We start from the raw sequence: 21,516 nt of genomic DNA, 5'->3' as shown, positions 1-21,516 counted from the left end.
CTGCAGTGGTGCTGTCCAGTGTCACAGCTTGTGCTGGTGCTGTTGGTAGGAGCAGGGTGTGAGAGTGAACCTGGCCAGCCTGACTTGGAGTGTTTGTCCTGTCACATGCTGTGTGAAGGGACAGAGCATGTCCTGCCTGCCACTGCCACTGTCCCTGTGCAACAGAATCTTTAGGGTGTGGCCCTGGAGGAAGGAAAACCTGCAAGCCCCGGCCCTGCTGTTGTGTTCTGGCTTTCCCTGCATCTCTCTCTGACCCAGATTTATTCTGCAGGATTCATTTCCAGAGATGCTTTGAGGGAAAAAAAACCCAGCCCTGAAACTTTGGCAGTGTGTGGAAAAGGGGCCACCCTGTGCCCATGTTCTGGTCTGACATTGGTGTCTGGGTTCCCCCCAGGGAGAGATGGGACAAATTTTCCTTTAAAATAACCTCTAAAAAGCTCCTCTGGAGGGGTTTGAGTGGCCAAAGCTGGTGACACACTGGTGTAGGATGCAGGGCTCAGTGCCCCTGTGCTCTGCTTTAGAACTGCCAGTGGTGCCTCTCTGGACTTAAGGTAAAACCTCCAGCTGCTCCCTGGCTGCAGTTGGACCTTGCTGGGATCTTTGCTCTCTGATGAGGAAGGGCCTCAAACACCACAGAGACAGGTGGACAGACAGCGACACAGGGACATGGACACACAGACTCACTGACAGATACGTGCACACAGACACACGTGGAGCAGAGACACACCCACGTGAGCACACAGGGACACACACATGGACACAGCCACACAGGCCCAGACACTGTGACATTGACATGAATAGACAGATGTGAGACACAGGGACACGGACAGACACACAGAAGACAGACGCAAAGATTGACACACATACCTGGCTACAGAGACACAGACATGCAGACACACGCACATGCTGACAGACATGGACAGACAGACAGACATGGACACAGAGATGCATGGATACAAAGACAGACACAAACACACACTCAGGCACAGAGAATACACAGGGACACAGCTGGATAGATGGACGCAGACAGACGTGTGGACACACACAGTGTCCCACCCTGAGACATGGATCACACACACACACATGTGGACATACAGACACAAATGGACAGACACCAGACACACAAATGGACACATGCAGACGTACATGTACATACCTAGACACATAGACACACACATGAACACAGGCACATGGATACAGCTACACAGACACCTGGACACACACACACTAACTGCAGCTAAGTAACAAGTGACCCCGCTGTTTAAGAACTGCTATGTTTTATTTTTTTTTAGAAAATAAATAGCTCAGAAATGTACAATCCATAATTCCAGTACTCTGATGACACCACAGGGGAGAGGTGGACTCTTGTTGGGTGTTCAGACTAGGCTTGGAACATGCTGTCTCATACCTGCTTGACCTGGGGTTTGGTTGTTTTCTAGCAGCATTTGTAATTGTTTATTAATGCAGCTTCAGATGTAACTGTTCTCCTGTAGGACACACAGCATGGTGTGCTTTGCTGTGACTGAGCCCGTTTCCCACCCCTATCCCCACCTGTGGTGTCTCTTTGTATCAGTGTTTAGGTTTGTTTATTGCTGTTTCATTGAACCGTGTGGAAGGTGTCAGGAGGAGCTGGACTGATGTGAAGAGATGCATGTGAGGAATGATGAGGGAACTGACTCTAAAAACTGTTCTGAATGCAGAGTAAATATTCCTGTAGCTGCTGCTGTGATGCCAACAGGGAGTGTTGGTCTGCAGGCACGGCCCTTTCCCACTGCTGAAATACCTCAGAGCTCAGGCTGGGGAAATCAGAAGGTGCAGTACTCTGAAGGGTGAGCTCTCCAGACTGCTTCCAGATATCTGGAATAATGTGGTACATTCCTGAAGGACTTCAGGAGCTCCCCAGAATGGAAAGGGATGGCAGTAGTTTGTGAAGCTGGTTGTTACTTCACCATATAACTTCTTGCAGTGAGCAGTAAGGAAGGGCCTCATCTCAGAATATGCTCTCTTCTATCTCCACATCCACTGCAGCTCCTGAGGGCTCAGTCATTGCCAGTGTAAGCCTGGACACCTCTGCCACTGGGATATTTGCTTCCAGTTGATCTGTAGAGCCTTGTTCTCCCTCAAGAATGCTCTGACCTGCTTCCTTCCCAGTCTGTGGCTCTCCAGGAAAGCTGGCTTTGGTGTAGTTCTTCACCATCTCCTGAACCTCCATGTTCAGAGCTCTCAACTTCTCCTCATATTCCACCCGTACCTGCTGCTGGAGCTGCAAATGGAGAATCAGGTCATTCCCACACACTGGAGTCAAGCAGAGAGAGCAGGAGCTCTGGGATGAGCTGTTGGTCCTTCTGGGGTCTGTGTGGGTTCTCTCATCCACTTTCTCACCCCCTGGGAATGGGTGGGCTGAGAGCAGCCATCAAGATTGATTCTCTGGGGTTTGGACTTCTTGTGCCAAGGAACAGCCCTGACCCTAAACATTATTCTTACCTGGCTTTCTCTCTCCTTGATGGACTGAAGATTTGCTGCCTGCTTCTCCTCCAGTTTCTGCTGGAACCTGCCAGTCTTCTCTGTCATCTTTAAAAGGAATAAATTAATCCCCCTCAGGTTTCAGTTTTATATGCAAGGGCTTTGGATATCCCAAGCTCAGCCTAGCATGGTGGGCCAGGAGCAGCAGCCTGGATGTAGGGATACCATGACAGCCTGGCAGGTTGAGTGCTCATGGGCATGTGGGACATAGGGACAGGGATGCAGACATCCAGGGGGACACACACAGAGATACATGGATACACACACTTGCATAAGGACAGACACCTGGACACACACAGACACAGGGATACCTGTACTCACACACAGACAATCAGGCACAGCTACACATGGACAGACACACAGATGGACAAATGGACTCAAATGCTGACACTCACAGACAGACATGGACTGGCACTGGGTCTTCAAAGGGCAGAGCTGGGGTCCTTGAGGTGTCTTTCCTCCCACTGGGCTTTCCCATTGTTCCCAAGTCGTGAGTTACAAATGCCCGGGACACTGAGTTCCCCTGGCCACCCCCTCCCCTGCAGAACCCAGAGCTGCTGGGGCAGCCTGACCCCCCTGAACTCACCCGTTTGACTGTCTGCACCACTTCCTGAATGTGGGAATTGTTAATTTCTTTCTTCAACCTTTAAAGAAAATTATAAAACCCTGTAAAATCCAGCTCTTCTCCTTCCATAAAACCCATTTGTCAGGACTGATCAGTTCTATAGTGATCAACAGGTGTGTTACATCCCCACCCTGTCCTACCACAGAGAGAAGCTGCTGTACTGCTACAAAGAACAAATAAAACACCAAAACACCACTCAGAGTTGGCTGAGCCATAAGGCAAATAACTGGATGCAAAATTCTACTTTCTCATCTTCCAAGTCAGCAGGAGACCCTGCATGGGCAGAGCCCAGGAACATCCACTCCCCCACCTCTCCTGAGCAGCCTTGTCACTGGTATTCCTCAGCATGGCCTGGACCCGCTCCACTCTCTTTGCCTCCATCCGCTTCTTAATGTCTTTAATGTTGCTGTGGAGAGAAGAGAGGAGATACAGCCTGGTTACCAGCCCCAGACAGCACAGCAGTCCTCCAGCCACAGCCCTCTGCAGTGTTCCACTGTCCAGAAACACCAAATGTGGGAGACTGTGCAGCAGGAGGCCTGGAGTCTCAAGGATATTTTAAGCCCTGAGTCAGGATATGTCCTGGCCCAGCAGTGGAAGCAGCACATGCTAAAGGCAAGTGTAAGAAAGAACAAATGTACAGGAAATTTTCCCTCCTCCACCTTCCCAGTTTCCAGTCTATCCTCCAGTATCTATACAGGTATCATGTTCTATGATGTCACTTGTACTCTAGAGTTTACCTTCACTTTTGGATTTCACAGCTTTTTGCTGTGAGAAGAACAGCACTTAATTTATACACAATGTGACAGACACGCCCAAGACATTGACTGGATGTCCCATCCTTCTTTCCACTGAGAAACAGTGAGCAATCACTTCCCTCTTCCAGACCATTAATGATTTACACATTCCTGTCACATTCCCTCAAACATCTGTTCTCCTAGCTGTCCCATTTAATTCCTTTTTGTGCACAAATTCCTCCCCAGTGCTGGCTGTTCTTCTTGGCCTTTCAAAGACTTCATTTGTTTGAGATGGCACACTGAGAAGGGGACAGCTCTATGCAAATGGATCCAGTGGCACAAGGCCGACTCAATCTTTTTTTTTTTTTTGTTTCCCTGTACAATTCCCAAAATCCTGTTTGCCACTTTAGCCACTGCAGAGCTGGGAATGAGGAACATCCACAGCAGCTGAAGATCTCTTACCTGAGTGCCAAAACCAGTGCACTGGTGGGCTGTGGCCAGGGTTTTCCATTCACATTATTGTATATTTATTCCTGCTGAACTGAACTGCCATTTCACTGCCTGTTGCTGCAGATCTTGGAATCTTTCTGGAGCTTCTCCCAGCCAGGGAGATGTGACTGTACTAATGACATCCTACTGTCAGCAAAACATTACCTGGCTACTCACCTGTTTCCTTAGACTTGCCTGAATATGCTGAATAGCTGAGTAAAGGGACTCTGGTTTGGTACAGACACAGAGGCAGTTTTAGATGAATTTGCAACTAAAGACTGAGACAGCATTTAATGGGAAGTAGGAATGAGTGAGGATTCCAGCTTCAGGGCAAGGTTCTTGTAAGAACAAATGGATACATGTCTGGCTAGAAACTGGTCAATTGATTCTGCCAGTTTGTTTAAATACTGGAGCCAAGATGCTCAATTCACTTTGAGCACATCAGTCCCTGGAAGGGATTAATGTGAGGTCTCGACTGTAAGAGCCAGAGGTGGCAGCCAGGGACCAGCAGTGTATTTCCTATCCTTCCCCCTCAGTGGCTCCAGGCTGCTCACTGCAGATGCAACACTGTATCCTGCTCGGTGCCTCATGGCAGGAACACTGTTCTGGAGATCACAAGAGGCATCTTCCCCCATACCACTGTGTGAGATCCCCTGTCACATCCCCCTGCCTCAATTTCTCACCATCCTCCCTCCCTGGCTGCAGAGCAGAGCTGTGAGATCCAGCAGAAAGTGCTGCCTGGAGCAGAACCTGGCATTGTTTGTGATTCCAGTGCCATATTTACCTTTCCGACGTGTCCCTCAGCACCCGCAGCTCAGCTGCCTGCTTCTCCCTGGCCAGCTCCAGGATCCTGGCAACTTGCTGTTTAAGGGATGAACACAAGAACCAAAAGGGAACAAAGCAGGATGAGACACTGCACCTCATCTGTATCCAGTTGCACCCAAGCCACATGTACACCTCCCTGCACTGAATTCCAGGAGCAACAAATTCTGAAACCCCGAGGCTCAGTGCAAACACTGGCACAGGAGTGAGCTCAGCTGTACATGCAGGCCCCACTGTGCCACTGGACTGCACTTGTGAGACAGGAAGGTTTCAGCCCTGGCTCCTCTCCCAGGTAAGAAACCTGATTCCCAGGTGAGCCAGTGCCCAAGTGTTATCTTCCCCTCAGGGTTGCACACAGCTTGCAAGAGGCCTGTCAAGCCTAAGGTGCGCCAGGGAACTGAAGATTTAAGATACATCAGTGCAAATTCCTTCAGAAAACACTAATGGGAAAAGGCCTCTCAAGCCAAGTGCTGGAATCACTCCCCTTTCATTGGGACAGATAGCATATGCTGGATTTACCATCACCACCATCCCACAGCCTGCACTCTGTCCCCAGGCAACACCGTGGCTCCTTCTGGCCTTGGCTGAGCTCAGCCTGCAGGACTCCCCTCACCTGGACTATGACTTCCACCAAGTCAAACAGCAGAACATGCTCAGATGGTGCCACTGGTGAGCCCTCAGCCCACCCCCACATCACCCCAGCTCCCGGGCTTCTGGAGAGGTGGCAAGGTGTGAAACCAAACACCACATTAACTCTGTGCCAAGGCATCAGAAGAGCTGGAGCAGATGGAGCATGATGTGCTCCAGGGCAATGCTACTCTTGTTTTAAAAAATAGCAGACATATAATAAGCTTCATGTCTTCATTCTCAGTTACCTGTGCATGTGTGTGGATGTGTCAGGTATGTTCTGGGCCCACATTCCCAAGCTCAGTTTAGTGACTAACTTGGGATTTTTGGGGCTATCCCGGGACACATTTTCAGGTGACACTCACAGCCCTCACCTCGGTAGCGTGCTGCTCTTTCTTCCTTCGGATGCAATTGTGGTGCTCCTCCCCAAGGTGGATGAGGTCCCTCTCCAGCCTCTCCCTCAGCTCCACGAGCCAGTGGCAATCGATGCTCTCTGCTGCTTTCACAGGATTTGCACTGGTACCAGCATCACCTGGGGTCACGCTCCTGCAGAACAGGAACAGGGGCCGTGCTGCTTCTCGCCACACCAACACAATCCCAACCTCCCCACCCACCCTCAGTGAGAACAACCCAGGCACGTGCACGTGCCTGCACTGCTCCACCTTCCTGCAGAGAAGGGAAGGCCATGTTTCCCTGGGGATCCTTGTTTTGGTTTGGGAAGGTGACCCCAGGCTGTGGTTACCTCTTCTTCTGTGTTTTCCTTGTGCGTATTGTCCTTTTCTTGCCCCCAGAGCAGGCCAGCTCAGAAAAGAGCACCGAGTATTTCTGCAGCAGCTCCTCCCTCTGTTTGCTTCCCTTCCACTCCAGCTCCCTCAGCTCCTTCTCCTGCCTCTTGAGCAGCTTCAGGAAGCGCTTCTTCTGCTGCAGCTCAGCAAGGGTGATTGTCTCAGGCTCTGAATCAAAATAAAAAGGCTGAACAGTGCCAGCTCCTTCCCAAGGCTTGGAGTGGGGAAACTGGAGCATACAGCTCCAGTACAAGTGCCTCGATCACCACATCCAAACCAGAGCCCCCTCTGCTCCACACCTTGGGATGCTTCTCCCCAGGTACATATTCTGTCCTGGCAAACCCTTTTCTTTAGGAATAACTTCTAAAAAAGCAGTGTACATAACAGTAATTTGCCAACATATGCTGAGTGAAACACATTTCCTCTTGTGCCTTCAGTTCAGTTTTCAGGCACAATTAGGCCTCGTGTTTGCAGGAATTGGCATCCCACTGCATTCAGGCAACCAGAAGCAGGTGAACAACATGTTGCACAGGGAGTGCAGCTGTGCTGAAGAAAACCTGTCCTGGAGCCCCAAGATTCCTGGGATTTATCTTTAGTGCTGGCTACACCAGGAAGGGTTGGGACAAGTCTTTTTAATGTGGAAATATAAGATGACAGGCAGGGTGTCAGCCCAGGTGCTCAGCATGAGGAGTTACCTCCCATCTGCATTACTTCCAACACAGCTTCATCCTTGGTGAACACTGCTGCTCCTGAAATCCCAAAAGAAGTTCCTGTTAATGTCCCATCTTGGATGTCCAGGTTGGAAAGGGACAGAGGAGAGCTCACCAGAACACAGCCCGTGTGAAGGATGTTGGTGTCAGTACAGAAGAATGAATTAAACTGCCAACATGCTTAAATGCTTGGAAACTCTTGGAAACTTACCTGAGGACCTCTTAGAGGGAGGAATGCTGGGTTTCCTAGTGGAGCCTGCCACCCCATTAGTGTCAGCAGATAAGAGGTTTGTCTGTGTGCCAGGCTTCTAAAACAAAGATCAGAGGTAAATGAAAACTCCATTATTTCAAGCTGAATCCATGCAAGGTGCTCTAGAGAACAGAACCTGGAAAAACTCACCTCCCCTGAGGTATCCTTGAGCTTCATCAAGCACTTGTCCTGCAGGTTGAAGAACTTGATGGGGTTGGAGAGGGCAATAGTGAGATCTGGAAACAGAGAGCAGGGCTTGACTTGGATAGCAAACAACTCATGGACTCATTTCCCTGCCCAGTGCAGGACACTGGGAAGAAGGAATGGTTTGTGTTCTCTGCTTGTAACCAAAGTCTCCCTGACAGCACAAGGGAGGGAGGAAGGGAACCTCCTTCACCGTAGTGCCTGTCCAAGGCCATGGCTCACAACTGATGTTCAGGGTAGCTCTGTGAAGTGATTTTGGGAACTCTGCTCCCAAAAGCCAGGGCCAGGTTAAGATTTTTCCCACCTGCACAGCTGCTTGCTCCAATTCCAGCCCAACATTGTATAAACCTCATCTTTTTAATAAAAATGTGATAAATCGAATTTCTCGGGATTTCCCCAGTGAATAAGGTTCATTTGTCTGAACACAGGGAGAGAGAGAGCAAACATGAGAAGTATTCACAAGAGCTCCTGTGGCTCATGCTGTTGCACTCTGGTTTGGTCATGACAGTTGAGCCCTCTGGTGAGGCTTCTGTCACACCCAGCTCTGACCCTTCTCAAAGGAAGGTCCCCATATCTCAGTACCAGCAAGAACCTCCCTTCTCTTCCAATAGGGAAGAGAATCACTCCTTAAACCTCCCTAAAGGCCCTGTTCTCTGCAGCCCCTGAGAGATGTCATCTGTTCTCTCAAGGAAACCTCTCCCTGCCTCTGAACAAGGGTAGGGCTGACCATTCCACCCTGGAGCCTGGTCCACCTGCACTGCACCTCAGGTGGGAGCCAGGCACAGCTGCAGTGGGAGCCTCCACGCTCTCCCCAAGGCAGCGAGGCTGTGACAGGATGCTGGCATGCACTCAAGTCCCACCCTGACAAGGAATTGAGGGTGCAGCAGGAAAGCACTTCCCATGCTGGAAAAATACTTCTGAATCAGAGTTTGGAGGAGGCCAGAAGCACCCCCCCTCCCCCTCCCACCACATTCCAGCACTCCCTACCTGCCCAAGCATCTGGCACATAGTCCTTGATCTCCAGGAACACGAAGAGGGCGGGCATGGTGAGCGGCATGTTGCTCTCGCTGCGCAGGCACACGTGGTGGTAGCCTGGGGCACAGAGGGGAGGCAGTTGAGCTGGTGGCATCCTGTCCCTCCCTGTCTGCTCCAGCAGCCCAAGGCTCCTCTTTACAGGAGGAGCCTGTATATCATGGGATAAAGCCAAGGCTATAAAAAGATGGATTTCAAGGTTCCTCTGCCTGTGGGCATGGAGATTAAGGAGCAAAGTATGCAGCTGCTTGTGCGGTCTTTATGGCTCCCACTGGACAGGTCTGAAGGGCACAAAAAGCTGAAGGAATTTCCCCGATTTACCTGGGTGCATTGCGATGATGGGAATGATACGCTGGCCAATGAACTTCCCTCCTTCTTCCCAGGCCACAATTTTGAGAGATGCCAACTCAGGCATCATGATCTAAGGGAAAAGCAGAGTAAGGCACCAGTGTCCTCACCTCACTCCTCATAGCAGCATCCTCCTCCTTCCAACCAAACAATTCCATCTCTTCCAGGATGGCACTGCCATCCTGGAAATTGTAATCCTTGTAATTTAAGGGCACAGTTTATCATAGATATTATTTCTGAATGCCCAGAAACTCCACCAAACACAGTCTTCTCAGCCTGCCCAGGATTACAGGTTACCTAAAGACAAAAACAGGGCAACAAGCCCTCCAAACCACTGCTTCCATAAAGAACTCACTGGAATGAACTGAAATGGACAATTTAGCAAACATGGTAACATTGTTAATAAAGGCTTTTGACTCCATCCTTCCCTGTATTCTTGTGCCATAAAATGAATTCAAAATTATTCTGCCAGGAGTGAAGCCTCCGAGTGTTTCTGAAAGGAGGATATTTTAGCCAAGTAGGCTGAAAATATCTGTAGCTTCATACTGTGCCTGACAGATGAATTGTATAATGTATACTTGATTTATCTTCCCTGTGCCCTGCAGCTGGATTGGTGATCACTGAATTCCTGGGGAGAGACAGGGCAGCTTTCCATGTTTTGGCACAACTGTAAACTGGTCCCATTACTGCTTCAGCTTGGCTGTTTCTCATTGACAGTTTAACCGCAGAAATTCAGTTCCCTTCTGATGCTGGAAGTTTTCCAAACTGATCAGTCTGAAGAGGGCATCATAGAGGGGAGACTTTGGATGTCTGTTATCTCCAGAACCATTCCCAGCTACCCCTTGTCTGTTCTGGGAAATACTGATGCAGAGTTGTTTTGGATATTGTTGTTTGGATGTTACCTGAGAGTGTCCAAAGCCAGGCCAGAGGTCTCCAGAGGGGCGTCCCTTCTGCTGGCACTGACCTCTGCCAAGGCAATGCTCATGGCCATCAGGAGCTTTAAGGATTTTCTGCCTAAATTACTATCAAATGTTCTCACCTTTTCAAAAACAAAAGCCTCCTCCTTCCATACAGGGTTAATGGAGTTGGCTGTGGAGGTCAGTTTGGTTCTGTGTTTGCGTTTGGCATCCCTTGGCAGCCCAAGGAGCTCCACTTCCACGTAGGTCTTCACGCTGCGGTCCGAGAGGAACTGACCAGAGAGTACCTGTGAACAACACAAACGGAGTTAGCAACTGCTGGGAAGAATAAAACGGAGGGACCCACCCATTCCTTCACCCTAAAGTCACTCTCCCACTCCAAAACAGCTTTTCTGCTCCAGCTCTTCTTTTACCTTCACCTCTGTTTCTTCCTTCAGCGCTTCCTCTCTCCCTACCAGCACAGCCTTGGCTCCCTCTGCACGGCAGATGCTCATTTTCCATTTTTATGTGATTATGATTAATTTAAAATAGCGACAAGCCTGGGAGTTGCCACAGTAACGATTTCTCACAGGACTCTGTGGGTTCATGTGGCACTGAGAGTCCCCCTGGGTGACAGAGGACAGGGTCCCAGGCTGTACTTGCCGTGACACAGACAGTAGTGGCCACCAGCCCGTCGATGCGGTCCACAGAGAAGGGGTCCAACTGCTTGTCGGGGCGCCGCATGAACTCGTGCTTGAGCAGGTACCCACACTGCCCATTGAACTCAAACAGGGCCATGTTCTGCTGCATGGGGACATCTGAGAGCAGAGCAACACAGTGAGACAGGGCTGGGGGGACAGGCAGCCTGTGTGCTGGGAGGGAGCTGAAAGCTGCCGGAAGCTCCCAGCCCCTGCCAGCCCACAGCTCGCAAAGCCATCTTGAAAACTAATTAAGCCTCTCAGCACCCTACAGGGAAAAGTATTACAGCAGCTGTTGTAAGGAAGGGAAGTGGTTTGCTTGTGCTTGCATCTTAAGTCATGGGCAGAACTAAATTAAAACCTGCTTTAAGAAGCACCTGCTATTTTTGGGTGGGAATAAGTAACTGTCTGAGCTCCTCTGCTCCTTCCCCCTTTCATTTTGGGCCTCCTCTGAGGCCATCTTCTGTCTGACACTAGTGAGGACACTGCCTGGTGGTTGCTGCACCTGCCTGCACTGTCATTCTCTTCAGAACCAACCTTGCACTCGCTCCCTTTTGTCTCCTACGCTCTATACATAATACAGCCCTCTGAGGAAGGAAGAGGGGTAAGGTGCAGCTTTCTCTCAAAGCTTTTCTTTCCTTCTTATGCTGGTTGTGCAGCAAAGAAAGGCCTTTCCTCCCTGGTCAGGTCAAAATTCTGGAAATAATGGCACAGACAGGTCAGTGTTGTGGCCAGATGGAGCTCTGCCTCTTCCTTGTAGAGGTAGCAACTTGGGGGATGGGAGCTGCAGGTGCCCTCATGGATATGATTCAGTGTGACATTGTGGAAAAGGACAGCCAGGGACAGTGCCTGGACACAGGGTGACAGCAGCCCATATGTGTGCATGCCAGGTCTGTGCTAGGCATGGAAGAGTGCTGTTGGTCTGTGGGAGACCAAATCAGAGGAGAACAGCACTTAGGGAAAAGGCACATGGAGCAATGACCAGGGAAATGGCAGAAAAGGAAGAGACAGAGACCAGGAGCACCTGGGAACCAGCAGTGCCTGACCTCACCTGCTCAGAGGCTGGAGCACACCCTGACACTCACCCATGGTCTGGAAGTTGAGTGCCACCATCTGACAGCCGACATTCCAGAACATCTGGGGCTGGTAATTGGAGGAGTCCATCCGGGTGCCTTTGGGGTAAATGCGGCTCATCTGCCACTTGTTGTATCTACAGGCTCTATAGGAAACACCATTCCTGTTGTGTCCTGGGGCCAGCCCACTTATTCCCATTATAAAAATTGTTGGAGCTCTGCTACCAAATGCTCAGAGCCTTCCAGACAAGACCCCAGGGAGGCTCAGGCTCCTTGTCCATACACTTTTCACTTAAGGACAAGAATCTGGCAGCCTTGACATTAGGATGCATCCTGTCAGGAATCTCCCTCACACTCCAAGCACCCAGTGGCACTGGGAAAGGGCTGCCAAAAGGATACTCTACAAACTGCACAGGGAACTTGCTCACTAGATCACAAGCCTTGGTCTCGGTGAAGGAAGAGATGACGTAACTCCGGTTCTTCTCTAGAAACAGGAGATTGCATTCAGGAGCAAGGCACGCCCAGCCCCCGTTCTGCACGGGGACTGACAGAGGCAGGAAGCACTCGGCCTGCATTCCAGAGGGACTGAGGCTGACTTACTGGCAGAGAGCTCGAAGGAGTTGAATTTGATGGGCTGTATGTAGTTAACCAGGCTGGACATCTCCTCGTACGCCGTCACTTCCAGGCCAGCCGTGCCCTGAGCGGAGAACAATTCAAAAGGGAACAGATGAAGAAACCTTCCCTGGAGATGAAACAAACTGCACCAGGGTCTCCCAGTCAAAGAGCTCTGGTGGCTGCCCTGACCAAAGTGCTCCAGGTTCTCTGGCTCCCCAGTCCTACAGCTCCATGGTGAGCAGGGGCACAGGATCTCCATGTGGCTGGGCAAAAATGGAATTAAGGCACATGGAGAGGTTCCAGGGAGGATGTACAAAGCCCAGGATCTCTCTGACCCCTCAGAACATGGAGTCTGGGATAAATGGGGATATTGTTTTTCCTCCTCTCCAAAGGATACCAGGGAGATGGAAATGGGAAACAGATCAGATCTTTTATTCAAGGGAATGCTGATCTCCTCCCTCCCCCTTCAGCAGCAGCACTTTCAGTAACAACTTCTCAGACTAAGGCTAAGCCTCTCCAACAGCCCCAAGGCAAACAGTTATCTCCAAATCATGCACAGTCAGCAGTAACTCCTTTGCCACATTCTTTATGCTTGCAACAAAATTTTTCTTTTTCAGTTTTTACTGCAAAGGTCTTGTCCTGTGGGGGATGGAAAGTCCCCCACAGATTCATTCCCCTTTGCACTTTGGGTTCATCTCTATTCAACAGGGTGAGGCCCCAGAGAAAAATGGAAGCCAGCAAAAATCCAAACAGAAAAGGAAAAGAACCAACAGTGACAGTACCTCATCTGACTGCATCTTTTTAATTTCCTCTTCATCCAGATTTCTGAGCTGTTCATCCTCTTCCTCTGGCTCCTCTTCAGCCACATCACCTGCCCAGACTAAGCACACAAGCCCTTATCAGTGGTATGGATCAGGACACAGACAGGACCCTGCAGGCTGCTGGCAGTGGAGGGCTCTGCCAAACTTCACCACCAAGTAATGCTGGAACACTGAGGGGAAGAATCCTACAATTTTATTGGCCAAATCCAAACATGAACTGGTACACTGAGAATGAGCACACCCAAGAGACCAAACCATTCCGGCTGCAGGCTCCCCTCACACTCAGGAGCAACAATCACTGGGCTGTTTCCCCTCCTAGGTCACATGTACTTGTGGGAATAAATGCCCATTTCCAGGTGTTCTGCAGTGCTGCTCACCTTGTCCTCACATGACATCATGTGTTCTTACCATGACTGGGACTGTTCTACCACAGGGGCCCTGAGCCCAGGAGGTGATAGGAAGGGAGGAGAGAGGGGCTGAAGGTTTTATGAACCTCCAAGACCCTCATGGTGAAGAACTAGGCTGTAGTGAATTTGTGGTTATCAGAGAGCTACAAGCAGTAACAAATAATTCCCCTTCCCTCAACCCAAAAGCCTGAGTGGATCACTAAGTGGATCACTAAGGGATGACCTGATGGGCAGGTAAATTATCTTCTCTTTTGGCTGGACTAAGTGTTCAAAGTATTCTGAAGATTTAATTTCTCTTCCAATTTTCTGCTGCTGCTTGGAATAACTGATTTAATAACTAGTGCTGGCTTGTCCCAAGTTCACCAAGTATTGAGTGATTTAGAAGGCTTTGCCCATCAGTTTTATTATTCCCCCTTCCCTTCAGACATACCAGTATCTTCAGCATCCGCAGAGGTTGGCTGCTCAGTGGTTTCTGGTTCCGCGTTCCTCCCTTTCTTCAAAGAGCTCTGCCTCTTCTCAGACATAGATTGGTTCTTTTTATTTTTAATCAAGATTTTCCTTAAGAGATCCTTAGGACTTGGGAGAGGAACTCCTGGCTTCAGCTGTAACAGATAAACTTCATCACAGAATTCAAACACTCACCTCTCCTGTCCCCCTGGCCAACTGCCAGTGCACAGACACATCTCTCACCCACTATACTCCTAACTTCCTCCATCTGCCAGCTAGATCAATGCAGATTTTTCCTAAGATTTCACCTGTGGTTTCAGACCAGCATTTTGCACCTCTCAGGCTCTGCCATGCTGCCTAGCCACCCATTCTGCTAAAAAAAACCCACCTAGATGGCCTGAAGGCATCCACATACCTCTGGCTTCCCATTCCACCTACTTCTCTCATTATATCCCAGATCCTCAGTCCCTCCTCAGTACTCAGGCCACATTTAAACACTGCCTGCAGCAGATTTAAAAAAGATCCCAGAGGAGGTGGCTCAAGACAAGGACATGTGACAGACTGCACAGACAGCAAAAATAAATAGCTTAGCTGATCTCTTGAACTGTTCCCCCCTCATCCCTCTGTTCCTATTGCCTGGACATGGGGCTGGACAGTGGGCAGTTGCTGCTGGCTCACCGCTTCTTTCCAACTCTTCTCTGGGTCTCAGTGCTTTCAAACAGATGCCTGGGCCAGGTACCTCAGCTATCCCTCCTCTGTGCACCCCAAGGATCTGCCTCATGTCCTGCAGAACACAGATCCTGCTCAGATGTTTAAAACCATGTCTCCTGGCAGGGCAGTTGTGTCACCAAAGCTGCCACTGGGGCCACAGAAATACCTGTTGTACAGGTAAGATGAAGACTGCGGTCAAGCAGAGGGGGAGCTTTCCTCAGCTATTCCAAGCACATGACACTGACCTGCCCACCTGTGCCTGGAAGGGAATATTTCCAGGCTAGAAGCAGGATTAGGCCTTTGCTCCTGTTTCCAAGTGCTGGCAGACAGAGCTGGACCGGTGTCACATACAGAACACACCTGGTACCCTCTGTACATCCTTGGCCACCCAGAGCTCAGTGCCCAGAGCCCCTCAGGTGACAGAGTGCTAAACAAGAGTTTTCCACCTATATCTATGAACCAGGATCCATGTCCATGGCATTGTATCTGTTGTTGAGGCACCTCCCAGCACCAGGAATGACCAAGTTTTCCAGAAAGGCCTCGCCAGTGGCCTCCTGCCCCAGCTCCCTCATACCGGGTATTTCTCCAGTGGCTCTGTCAGCAGCATGTCTCCAAAAATTGTTCGGCAGTACTCGGCCATCTTTGCCTGCTGCTTGGGCCTAAGAGAGATCAGGCAGGAGTGAAGAGGAAAGCAAATGCCCAAAATCAGAGTTTGGCATGAACAAAAGGTGTCCATGTCCTCTACCCAGAAAAGCATCTCAGCTATGCAGATGTTAAGGCCCCATTCCCAAGCCAACTCCTGTGTTCATATTCTGTAGTCCTAAGGTAAAAGGCTGCACAACTGTGATCACCCCACTCTGCAGGTTAAGGCTCATCTTTCAGCTCTGACCCACCTTAGGTTGCTTCAGAGACCTCAATTAATGCTTCACTTCATCTCAGTACTCTCTTAAAACCCAGCAGCCCTTGCCTGTGTATTTTCTGCTCTGGACACAGCAGCCAGTTCTCCCAATCACCAAATACTCACGAGTCCACGTGGTTCTCGAAGGACAGGATCACAGGGTACGGAGATGTTTTAAATGCACTTTCTGCAATGGCCTCGATGGCATCCTGAGGGAGAGGCCATGGTCAGAGAGAAGCTCAACAGTTATTAATAACAGCTGACCTCCCACTGAACAGACTCCATAACTGTCTCTCAGGAGCTCCTTTCAAAGTCACTCAGCTTCTCCCAGTAAGAAGGTGAGAAGTGTCATCTTTTTCATACCTGCCCAGATTTCCAGTTCCAGAGGATGCACTCTGAGCTAAACTCAACAGCTTGCCCCAAAATGAAGCTGAAGGTGAGATTTTGGTTTTGCTGCACAGGTCAGTGTACACATCACTGCACATGAGAGCGTGTGGCCAGAGGGACAAACCCCTGCCCCAAGCACCTTGAACCGGCACAGAAAGGTGTGTGCAGCACCACATTAAACCACTGCAAACTCTATCCATACTTACCTCTGAACCTGCCCAATTTTCTATCATTTCTGCTGCTTATAAAATCCTTTTGCCTGGCAGCAAAGAGAGCTGAGTGTTCAGTTACCAGCTGTGCTGACATTTCAAATGCAAATACCATGGAAACCTTTTCAGCATTAATGATGTAAGAAAAAATAATATTTTCCCCAAGCCCCTGTTAAACTGCCACAAACTTTCCACTATTTTCCTTTCTGGTCCTGCTAATTGGTAAAGAAGTGCCATTTGCTCCTTTGCAATTAGAGTCCCCTGATCATCCCAAATCCTAGATCAGCCATGACCTCAGCAGGGAGGGAGGCTGCCATAGCTGCTCCTCCTTGGACCACTGGGAGTCTGTCACAGAAGCCTAAAGGCTCTCAGGAGAAGCCTCAGACAATGCTACTAAAAGGCCACAGGAGTTGTAGTGGAAGGAAGGACTATGTGTTATGTAAAACCAAAACCCAGCACATGCTGTGTTAGCAGGTTATAATTTCCTTGAGAAACGGTCCCAGGCTTCAGCAGCACTCTGCAATTACAGCAGCTACAAATGCCATTATTTCTGTTCCATCTGCAGTGAACTGCTGTGCAAAAAGCAGCAGTGATAGCACAGGGCTTTGGAAATAACTGAGTCTGAGGACAATACCTCTGACCTTAAGGACTACTTTGGTTTGTTGTTTTTTTCCCCTTCACACATAAATATTTTAGTAATAGTGAAGTATGAGAATTGGGGGGAAGATACAGAAGAAAAATAAAGAGCTGGAAAAAAACATCTAAAGCACCTCTACCTGTTGGCAGCAGCTGTGTAAAGGAGTGCAGAAAAATGTCAGTGTGATGCCTTTATATGTAACTTGCAAGCTGTGGATAAATGCCCTGTACTGCCTGGCTTTGTGCTGTGCTTCCAAAGGCTGGGAGCTGAATCCTCAGGAAGCCAGCTGCTCCACAAAACACATTCCAACACTCAGGTCATTAGCAAGGAATTGAACCCTGTTCTTCCAAAAGCCTCCACTTGAGGCAGTCAGCCATAGAAACCTGCTGCAGACCAGAAGATTAACTCACTTTAACTGTTTCCTGTTTGCTCCTCTGATGTGCCTCTATCTATAAACCCCCCAGCCTCCTGCCAGTTCTGTGCATCCATCCTGTGACACAGCCCTGTGCACACACACACCTCTGGCAGCCGTCTCTCCATGGCTTCTGCCTGACTTCCCATATCTCCCTCATCCATCCATCCATCCATCCATCCATCCATCCATCCATCCATCCATCCATCCATCCATCTATCTTCATCTAGCTATCAACCTCTCTTCTACTCCCATTCCAAAATTGTATAAACTCCAGCCTAGTGCTTATCTGTTCACTCTTCCTTCTACCCACACATTCATTCACTTGTCACCTCACCATCAGTCTTTTCCTTTCAAACATCCTCAGCCATCTGGCTCCCTCAGCAATCAGTCTAAAAGCAGGCAGGGGAAAGCATCCATGGAGAAAGCTCTTCACTACCTTGAAGAGGATCTCAGTTGTCATGGTGAAGCCGTGGGTGATGATGGGCTCCTCATCCGGGGGCCGGCCCTTCCAGCAGTCCAGCTCCACGCAGCGGCAGCCGGCCAGCAGCGTCTGCCGGTACATTTCGGGAGAGGACGTCCCAGAAAACTGCCCAGCTGCAGGAGAGGGGCTCAGTGTTAGCTCCTGCACACACAGGGGCAACAGGAGTCTCTGCCAGCCTTCAGCGGGTGGATGCAGCAGACTGACAAGATGTTTTTGGTTGCAGGGTGACACTGCTTCATGTCACACATCATTCAGAGTCAGCCCGGCCCTCAAATCCCCCAGGGCACACCCATCTGCCAGGCTGATTGTGTCCCTACCCCGTCCCTGGGGGTGCCTGGCCTGGCACAGCCCTACCTGTCAGATAGGTGTTGTGTGAGGAATTGATGTAGTAGTGCGAGAGTGGCTGGGTCATGTCCTGGTACAGCATCAGCTTGTCCAGCACTATCAGGTTGTTCTCAGGGCCACAGAGGAACCAGACCATCCCCTCTGGAGACAGCTGCCCTGCATGGCAAACAGAGCTGTTCAGAGTCGCCAAACAGAACGGTTCTGGCCTCTCTTTGGAGGTGGAAAGAGAGTTGAGTTGTGGGAAGCAGGCTGACTGCTCCCCTGGAAAGCAGGATGGCAGAGGGCACAAGATCTTCTGCTCTGTCATCCCACCTGTATAGCAAGAGCTTTGGGCTGAACAAGACTCACCTCTCTGGACGTTAAACCCACTGGGCTCATACTTCTCTATCAGGCTCTGCACCTGCTCAGGTTTGGCTGGTGGGAAGAGGACGTCATTGAGGCGGGTGTCGCGCTGCTTCTTGTTGATGAACTTTGCCAGGTGATCTTTGGTCATGTAGGGCTTTGCTTTTAGATGGCTGCAGTGAGAGAATCACAGAGGGGCAGAGGTAAGGCTTGGGAATTACCCCAGAAATCTTTTCACACAGGAGAGGTTGATCCTTCCTCAGGTTGATCCTCCCTCTGGGGCCATATATTTCAGAGTCCTGTAGCACACTGAGGTCTCATCCTTTTTATTCAGGCCATGAGTGAAGGCATTAAGTGACCTGGGATCCTGCCCTTCACAAACCCCATGACACCAAATCCCTTCCTTCCTGTCTATCTTTTGCCACAAGAGACCAAGTTCTGGGCTGTGGCTCGAGGGAAACTTACTGTGAGGTAAATATCTCATCAATCTCAGGCCGTGGACACAGGTTCATGAGGAACGTCTTGTACACCGGCACGGGGAAGTCCTCGGGGTTGATGGCATCATTCTGAGAATGCAATGAAGATGTGTCAGGACCACAAACCCGGGACAGCTCTTACCTGTCATGAACACCCACAGCTCAGCACTTGGCTGTGACAACCCCAGTAATGACTGGAACATCTGGGCCAGGTGTTGCTGCTCCTTGTGCCACACAGTGCACGTGCTGGAGTCACAAGTGTTACTGGAAGACACTAAGAGCTGAGTTAAAGAGTTAAAGCCTGGCAGTGGTAGGGTAAGGTAAACAACTGTGAGCATCTTGGCTAGTGGTTTTTCACAGCCAAAGGCATCCCAGTCAGGGCAGGGAAAGAGATCCTTCTCAAGCTCATGAGACTTCTGGATACCCAGAGAAACCCTTACCTTGCCATTTGGCAGATGACAAGCTCTTAATGCTTCTTCCACCCTCTTCTTGTCCGCAGGGAACATCTGAAAAATACTGACCAGACAGGCAAACAAACATCACCATGGGGCAGGACAGAGGCTGGGGGGCTGGAGCTGCAGGCAGTGCAGGACACTCCACATACACAGCAAGGGAGACAGGCAAGATAACTGTAAGCATGAGCCAGCAAAGACAGACAGTGTTTTTCCAGGGCAGTAACTGAGGGACTGACTTTGATAAACCTGCACAGCATTTTTTGACTGCTGATTTAAAGCAGAAGTTCTGTATTTCTGCAGTGGACTCTGCAAGAGCTCTGTCACTCAAAATCCCTCTCCTGTCCTTTTCTGCCCCTCTTGGAGGTGCTTCCTATGGTACTGCAGAGAAGTAACAATAGCTGAACTTTCCCTCCTTTTAGAACATCCCTGTCAACAGCACCATGGTCTCCACCACGGATAAATCCACATGGATTTGTAAGTGCACGGAGGCACTTAACAGCCTCAGTTCTGTTAAGTTCCTGGAGTCACAGGTGCTCACAGCAAACGGGAACAAGGAGTGCCCTGTGCTGCCAGGTGGGAGTGCCTGGTGGGGGTGCAGCAGCTCATGCAAACCCTGCCCTTTGCAAGGCAAAACTGCAGCAGCCTTGGTATGATTCCAGAGGGATTTACATATTTAAAGGAAAGGCAAATGCTTGTGGAATTTTCAGAATTTTAGGAGTTTTGAAAGCTTTATGTTTACCTATAGCCCTTACTGGAATTTTTTTACCCTGCAGTACTGAGTATTTTTATAAACCTTGCTCTTAATGTGGACTATTTAATGGTCTGCATTTATACCATTCCGCAAGAAATGGGCACTGAGGAGAGGTACATCCTGTATCAGATATTTTTTTCTGGTTTGTTCCAGAGTAATAAGCTGGTTTCTCCCTGCAGCAATGCTACCTTGCTTGCATTTTAAAGATTAATTCAAAGCACTCTTCCCTAGTGTGCTATTCATTATAGACCTACACATTTTTAACAGCCCTTTGATGAATATTCTGGTTTCTGACAATGAAATTCTGCTGGTTGGTAGTTTAGAAAACAAATAACTAAAAATGTTTAGTGTTGAATAAAGCTCAGCCCTCCAGGAGCCCATTTAGTCAGCACAGCCCTAATCCAGCACAGGTCTGCCTTACAAGACACCCTGGAGCCTGTATTTATTTGGGGTAATTAGTGCTCACCTCTTGTGATGCTATAACACAGCACAGACCTAGAGCAGAGTGGTTCAGAACTTCCCAAATGCACTGTCTGCACCTTCTTATTCTTAAAACAAAGCATAATTTATGGACCCAAAAGGGAATTCAACATGGCAGTGCTGCCTTTTGTCATTCTATGAGCTAAATCAACACAGAGGAACCACAGGACCAGCCCTGAAGCAATTTTTCTTGGGAAGACACTGAATGGCACAAAATCAATTCCAGATTCATGCCACATAGTGCAGGGGAGAAGGGACAGGCTGGGCTTTGTTTCTCATTCTGATGGGAGCCCTACCGGATGCACAAGGCCAAGCTGGGGACAGGGAAGGACAAATCTCCATCTGTTCTGCTCCTAAACCAGCACTAACTGGCCCAGAGGCTGCTTCACTCTCATGCACATCCAGAGTGAAGGCTGAGGGATGGAGGAAGTGGGGAAGGACTGGAGTGCTCACACAGGGAGAAAGAGACAAGAAAAGCAGGGGAGCTCTGCTGCAGGCGAGCTGGGGAGTCCAGCAAAGAGCTGTCCAGATGGAGAACTCCGTACAGGAAAGGGAAACAATCCTGCACCTCATCCACCTTTCAGCTCAGGTTTGGAAATAATCTGTGATCAGACTTTAACCAAAGTTACTTTGTTTTGTTGGTCTTTTCTTGGCAACAAGCAGGAAATTATATCTGTGCTATTTAAGCCATTTCTTGCTGTAGATGAAGGCCACAAAGGTTCCTTTCCAGACTCAATTATGTGTCACCTATGGCAGTGCAGCAGGAGCACTTCCATGGCCTGGACACAGAGGGAAAGTTCTCCTCCTCTTAAGTGCAGGACGA

General features: G+C 49.5%; 1 protein-coding gene across 4 annotated transcripts in view; it reads right to left on the bottom strand.

Annotated features, from left to right (window-relative positions):
• Positions 1 to 1,256: 1,256 nt before the first annotated feature.
• The window catches only part of PLCB2 (phospholipase C beta 2), a 40,084-nt gene continuing 19,824 nt past the window's right edge, over positions 1,257 to 21,516 (bottom strand). For all 4 annotated transcript variants that reach the window (XM_064715209.1, XM_064715208.1, XM_064715210.1 and 1 more), the window contains 26 exons: positions 19,448 to 19,523; positions 18,997 to 19,097; positions 18,538 to 18,704; positions 18,199 to 18,345; positions 17,800 to 17,957; positions 15,842 to 15,924; positions 15,392 to 15,476; positions 14,090 to 14,261; positions 13,214 to 13,311; positions 12,417 to 12,513; positions 12,216 to 12,300; positions 11,829 to 11,953; positions 10,709 to 10,863; positions 10,189 to 10,353; positions 9,123 to 9,222; positions 8,757 to 8,861; positions 7,716 to 7,801; positions 7,527 to 7,623; positions 7,301 to 7,354; positions 6,563 to 6,773; positions 6,195 to 6,366; positions 5,156 to 5,232; positions 3,459 to 3,554; positions 3,110 to 3,167; positions 2,485 to 2,571; positions 1,257 to 2,263 (listed from right to left, as the gene is read on the bottom strand). In XM_064715209.1, the coding sequence (XP_064571279.1) occupies positions 1,991 to 2,263; positions 2,485 to 2,571; positions 3,110 to 3,167; positions 3,459 to 3,554; positions 5,156 to 5,232; positions 6,195 to 6,366; positions 6,563 to 6,773; positions 7,301 to 7,354; positions 7,527 to 7,623; positions 7,716 to 7,801; positions 8,757 to 8,861; positions 9,123 to 9,222; positions 10,189 to 10,353; positions 10,709 to 10,863; positions 11,829 to 11,953; positions 12,216 to 12,300; positions 12,417 to 12,513; positions 13,214 to 13,311; positions 14,090 to 14,261; positions 15,392 to 15,476; positions 15,842 to 15,924; positions 17,800 to 17,957; positions 18,199 to 18,345; positions 18,538 to 18,704; positions 18,997 to 19,097; positions 19,448 to 19,523 (3,130 nt within the window). In that variant the 3' untranslated portion in view covers positions 1,257 to 1,990. The remainder of the gene's footprint in view (positions 2,264 to 2,484; positions 2,572 to 3,109; positions 3,168 to 3,458; positions 3,555 to 5,155; positions 5,233 to 6,194; positions 6,367 to 6,562; positions 6,774 to 7,300; positions 7,355 to 7,526; positions 7,624 to 7,715; positions 7,802 to 8,756; positions 8,862 to 9,122; positions 9,223 to 10,188; positions 10,354 to 10,708; positions 10,864 to 11,828; positions 11,954 to 12,215; positions 12,301 to 12,416; positions 12,514 to 13,213; positions 13,312 to 14,089; positions 14,262 to 15,391; positions 15,477 to 15,841; positions 15,925 to 17,799; positions 17,958 to 18,198; positions 18,346 to 18,537; positions 18,705 to 18,996; positions 19,098 to 19,447; positions 19,524 to 21,516) is intronic.

Source organism: Zonotrichia leucophrys, chromosome 5 (assembly GCF_028769735.1).
Source record: "Zonotrichia leucophrys gambelii isolate GWCS_2022_RI chromosome 5, RI_Zleu_2.0, whole genome shotgun sequence".
Lineage (NCBI taxonomy): Eukaryota > Metazoa > Chordata > Aves > Passeriformes > Passerellidae > Zonotrichia > Zonotrichia leucophrys.
Note: the sequence above shows the minus strand (reverse complement) of the source record. Positions and strands in the feature narration are given on the sequence as shown.